Source organism: Gopherus flavomarginatus, chromosome 11 (assembly GCF_025201925.1).
Source record: "Gopherus flavomarginatus isolate rGopFla2 chromosome 11, rGopFla2.mat.asm, whole genome shotgun sequence".
NCBI classification, from domain to species: domain Eukaryota; kingdom Metazoa; phylum Chordata; order Testudines; family Testudinidae; genus Gopherus; species Gopherus flavomarginatus.
In genome coordinates this window covers 45567536-45573535 of record NC_066627.1, presented here as the reverse complement: position 1 = coordinate 45573535, position 6000 = coordinate 45567536, and the positions used below count along the sequence as shown (strand labels likewise).

General features: G+C 42.9%; 1 protein-coding gene across 4 annotated transcripts in view; it reads right to left on the bottom strand.

Annotated features, from left to right (window-relative positions):
- Positions 1 to 205: 205 nt before the first annotated feature.
- The window catches only part of SLCO4A1 (solute carrier organic anion transporter family member 4A1), a 48485-nt gene continuing 42690 nt past the window's right edge, over positions 206 to 6000 (bottom strand). For all 4 annotated transcript variants that reach the window (XM_050918671.1, XM_050918672.1, XM_050918670.1 and 1 more), the window contains one exon: positions 206 to 5080. In XM_050918671.1, coding sequence (XP_050774628.1) covers positions 4938 to 5080 — 143 coding nt within the window. In that variant the 3' untranslated portion in view covers positions 206 to 4937. The remainder of the gene's footprint in view (positions 5081 to 6000) is intronic.

Sequence of the window (6000 nt, the reverse complement as noted above, 5' to 3'; positions counted from 1 at the left end):
ACATGTAGTTAGTCTCATTTGAAGGCATGACAAATGTAATTATGGAATGCCATAGTTTGGGAGACTGCTGAGCCAAGTATAATGTGCCATAATTTAACGGTAGCCAAAATACGGAAACATCTGAATGCCTACTAGAAAATCAGCACTAGATCTTAAAAAAATAAATTGAAAGCTGTTTTAATTTAATATTTTATTTCAATGCACCAATACCAAAACAATGCAGGCTTTTATATCTCACATATACACAATCTGATTGCCTTTGTATCTCTTAATATATCTGTACTAGACACTGGTTCACCAATACCATGCTTTAAACATCCAAGAACCTAGAGAGTTTACAGCCGTAAAGCCCAACAAAGCTGTTATTTGTCCTCGTAATCAAGAAGAACAAAAGGAAGAGCAAGAGTGGAAATTCAGCCTGGCAGGTGGCAATTGTTAACGAAGGCCCTGATCCTGCAGTTGAATCAATGCATGGTGATCTTCACACTCACATGGAGTTCACTGCTGAAGTCAGTGCAGCTCCTCGTAGACCAGAGCTGTGTGTGTGTACAGCTCCAAGTTCAAGATCAGGTCCTAAAACAATTCACTGGGGGGAAAGTGAGGTTCTGATCTTGCTCATTTTGTTCTTTTTTGATAACCAAAGACTTCTTGTTTTGCCCTTGCAAGGCAGCTGATCCTGCTTGTGCAGAATCAGGGCTGGGTCCCCAGCGAACGAAAAGTGCCATAGCTCCATTGACTCTGCTGGAGCTACCTCACTTTACGCCAGCTGATGATGTGTTCCTCAATATTTGACAATAATGCACTTGGCACAAGAAAAAAAAAACGGTTTTGTTTTCTAAAAATAAACCTATCATTGCATTCAGGTTGGCACAACAAGGAAAAGAAAATGAAAGGAGTCCCAACTGGGCTGAGCGCAGAAGAGAAATCTCTCCTCAGAGCAAAAGCACACTGGCATTCTGTTTCATTTGGTTGTGCTCACACTCTGCCCTATCCTCCTTTTCCCACAAAGATCCAAGAATAGGCTCTTGTTTCTACACTTGTCCTTGACCTAAGGTTGTCCCAGGTTCTTAGATTCTCCATACATTTTGATTCTGGGAATTGCTGTTGTCCTTCCACGTTGTCTCAGCTAGCGATGAACAGTACCAAGAAACATAGTTGTGTTCTGAGCTCAGTACTGTAAGATGAACCCTAAGAGAGGAGGGTTCAGGAGATCCAATTCCTATGCCACCAAGGCTTCTCTCTATAACAGCCCACTGACCTGAGTGGGCATCATAGTGTGCTTATTTCTCAAAGGTACTAGACAGATCGAAGAAGTCTTACTGCCAGAATGGACCTTCTCTGAAACAGAATCCGATAGCTCCTCTTAGGTGTCTGCTTACCCTGAGCCTGGTCCGATGCTCTGAGTCAACAGGAGGCTTTCCATTGTCTTCAGTCTGTGTTGGCTCATATTCCCTAACCCCACTTGTGTAACCTTCCTCCATGAGCGCAGGAAGAAAGGGATAGTAGTTAAAAAGAGAACCAAAGCTGTGATGTATTAAAACTTCAATCACAATCCAAAGAGCTACCTGGCACTAAAAAGTATTGTGTCCAGAGAGTTGCTTAGCACCACACTTCTCACTGATATCATTGAGAGCTGCAGGTGTCTACGCCCCAACTTTTCCAGTTGTGACTACATTATAGCTATGAATAAGCTAATTCATTCCGTTTTCCTCAAAAGCACCATTCAGAATCAAATGAAGCTGATCAAGACACACACAAAGGACCTGTCAAATATTGCTTATATTTCTGTGACATGATAGCAATACAATACTTCACATGAGATGGGGAAATGTCCTTTCAGATACGATATGCACATACATACTTTTCTATATACAAATGTTGCCCTAATAGGAACAAGTTTTTTTGCTATTTAATTAAAATCAAGGATTTTCAATCCCATGTCAACTAATAAAACACCACTATTCTTTTGCTCTTGAAATGATAAATTCAAATAAATTTCATTTTATAAACACCACTAAAGCATGTCATATATATATAAACACTTCTAACATCATAAGTACATTATTTCCCCAAAATATTTCCCCAAAATAATGTCATGCAACTCATCAGGCTACTGCTTGTACCCAAAGTGTTGGGAAGTCTTTCTTGTTTCTCGTGTACTGGAGTGGCAGACTCCTGTAGATAGTGGTTGTCTTGTTCACAGGCACCTGAGAAAACTGTTGACAGTCATGAAGAACCGTTTACTATCGGTCAGGGTTAATCTCTTTGGGCCTAGTCACACCCCTTAAACCCCCACAGGTGTGTAAGATGGGGAGTGGGTGTCAAGCAGCAGAGAGGGGGACGCCACACCTAGAATACTGCAAGGGCTCTGTATGCACCAATGCGTAGGCGTTTATTCTGGGCAGGCACTACCAACAGGTCCATGACTACCCAGACCTACTGACCAGGGATGCCTTCCAGAATGTCGGTGTTCAGCAGAAGTTACCATGCTATGATACCAGAGACGTTGCAGTGTTTCCCAATACGAACTATTCTCTTTCAGGGTAGGTATACATGGCATTTTGGAGCGAGCCTTTCAGCCCAGGTCAATGGCTCTAAAAGTTGAGGTATAGACAGTGCTTTGAACTTGCAGCTCGGGCTGAAGCTGCTGAAGTTGTGGCTGGGGCTGGGAGATTCAGAGCCCAAGCTCCAGCCCATGCCCCAACTTCAATGTGTTACTATACAGCTATTTTTAGAGCAATAGTGCGACTAGCCTGAGGCTGAGAGGCTTGCTCCTAGACACTGTGGTGTGACAATGGTTGGTAAATATGGGCCTTTTAAAGGTGGCTTCTGCATAGTAAATCCATGGCCTTGGTGGAGGAGGATTCATGGATGGCAGAGGAACTCTTATTCAAAGCCCGTTCCCAGTGAGCGTCAAGGAAAGAACGGACATTTCAACCCCGTATCTCCACCACAGTATCAGCCTCAGTAGAATGGGAAACACCAGGCATGGTATAGGGCCGTGTTTAATGGTGCCGGCTGTGCTTGGGAATGTTTGGTCCTTTGCGAAAAAACTATAAACAGCTTTTTAACCTTCTTCACTCTTTTACAAAAACATAAATATAAAAAAATATACAAAGTAGCTACAAAATCTTTCTAAATATTTTGTAGTGACCATTACATGTTGATTAAACAGCTCGTTAGTGGTTGTCCTATAATTCTTCACTACAGTTTTATGCAGGGTAACGAGTTCAGGGGCCTGCATCTTCAGAGGGGCCTCAATCCAACTGCTGAATTTTTACCTGCAATTTTTTCTTGTGCAACCATTTGAAGAGCCAAATAATAAGATTCTGACACCTGCCTGATTTCGTGGGTGCGAGTGAGACAGCCATGCATAAATCTGGCCATCAGATGCTGAAAATCCATTGCTTGGCCTTGCCAACAACATATGGTTAATACTGCAATGCATATTTAAAGGGCACTTTTGAAAATGTGGCCTAGTTTATTTGCAAACAATGGATCAGATCATCATCTGGTGCAAATCAGCACAGGGCTGTCGGGGGGGGGAGGGGGGCAATTTGCCCCAGGCTCCACAGGGGCCCCCACGAGAATATAGTATTCTATAGTACTGCAACTTTTTTTTATGGAAAGGGTCCCCGAAATTGCTTTGCCCCAGGCCCCCTGAATCTTCTGGGCAGCCCTGAATCAGCATGGCACCACTGAAATCAACAGAGCTATGTCTATTTACACCAGCTGAGAATCTGGTTGATCTTTTCATTAGCTTCATACAATAAAGTCTGTCACTATGTTAGGTTTCTCTTTAAACTAGCAGTCTAAGAAAAATTAAATTAGTTCTGATTTTTCTGCATACTTAAAAACAATGTCTTTACAAAGCAAAACAAACAAAACATTGCATAGATCCATATCTTATGTGTTTCTGTGTCAAACAGCACAATAGCTCAAGGACAACAAATAATCCAACTGCCTTTACAGGACATTACAAAATATGTCCATTGTAAAACAATGGAAGAAAAGCAGATTGTAACTATACTGCAAATCCTGGGAATGGAATTAGGAAACCAGAGGTAGTGACAGAAAAAGGCTTGGGTAGTGAGTTCAAAATAGCCGGCGGCGTTCAAGTTTCAACAGTGTGTTGCATGTGATCTACTGATGAACTTCCCAGGGAATCCGTGATCTCAAACATATTTTCCATTGCACAGTAATATGAACTATCGCAGTTAAATGTCTATAACTGAAATGAACAGAGAGAGAATACAGCGTGCATTACGAGCAACGCCATATGTGCTACAGCAACACAAAAGACACTGTTCCTTGTTTGTTCCTTGCTTTGCATATGGTAGCAGACTGTCAATACGAGGATAGGCCGTTGATCAGACCTAAAAAGCCTGAACACACGTGCTTTGCAACTGACGGTTCTATGATGTATGTGTTACAGGCCAGATTCTCCGCAGAAGTGAATGGTGCCAGTTTACACCAGCTGAGAATTTGATCCCACAGTGGTACCCTGGCTTCTTTAGTGTGGTTCAGAAGTGCTATAAATAGGGTGACCAGACAGCAAATGTGAAAAATTCGGACAGGAGGTGGGGGATAATAGGAGCCTATATAAGAAAAAGATCCAAAAATCGGGACTGTCCCTATAAAATCGGGACATCTGGTCACCCTAGCTATAAAGCTACCAGTGAGTAAAATAACAGTGTCTAGCACCAATGCACAAATCCTCATATGGCATCAATGGACATATCCTCTCATGTGCTTCTGCCATTCAGAAAATGTTATGCCAAACCAGAACTTACTTCAAATATCCTTCTTTAAATAGAAAAACGAAGTGTTAAGCAATAGTAATAATAATAGTAATCATAAAAACAGGAATAGAACAATATCTTGACATGGTATTTATGAGGCTGAGAGAAAGTCCCTTGCAGTATTTACAGTGCTAGTCAGCAGCTTGGGTCTGGAGAGATGTGTTCTCCCGGAGGACACAGTTCCCATTTTCCAATGCATCTGAGCTTCCTGGTAGGGATTCTGGGGGAGGCGGTTTGTAAAGGAAACAGGCCAGCAGGAAGAAGACTGTTCCAACTACCTGTAATCATCAAGACATCCCCTGTTACTAACACAACCACTTTTAATACCCAGCATGACTCTAATTTATTTAAAAACCCAGGGCCAGATCCCCAAATAAGGTAAACCAGCATAGCAACTGTGAAGACAGGGGTGTTGCTGGTGCCAATGGAGCTACGACAGTTAACAGTGACTGAGTAGCTCCCTCCAGGTTTCCCAGATCCAGATTAAAAGAGTTTGAACACGTTCCAAGGGAGTTGTAAAGACAATTTGACATGCAGGTGATCTGTGCAGGAGGATTTGGCTGGATTATAAAGACAAGGAAGAGATTAGCCAGGAAAACATATTAGTATGTGGCTCTGGGACTATGCTCCAGTTGATTATGAGCAGGTGTGCATGCCTACTTCTTAGAAATGTGCATGAAACCTCAGTGAGCGGCCAGTTAATCTACACAGTTCTCTTGAATGTAGAGGCAGCAGAGCAAGACTGCACAAGGGTGAGGCCCGAAAGCCTTATTTTAGAAGCTCTTGCTACCATGTGAGTAGTGCTTAGCATGAGGCAAATTACACCTCTACCCCGATATAACATGGGTTCGCATATAGCGTGGTAATCTCTGGGCTCTGGCAGGGGGCTCAGGCAGCACTTCAAAGGGTCCGGGGCTCCGGCTGCTGCGGGGAGACCTGGGCCCTTTAAATCACCACTGGAGCCTTGCCGCTGCTACCCCGATGTAACAGGGTTTCAGCTATAACGCAGTAGGGATTTTTGGCTCCCAAGGACCGTGTTATATTGGGTAGAGGTGTACAAATAAAAGTTCATGCCATTAGACACACGATTTATGGTCATACTTTTTAGACCGACATTGTACCATGCTGTGGGGGGTAGCGACTACCCATTAGCATTATGAGGGGGATTTATCCACATCAAACAATCCCTGACGATGAT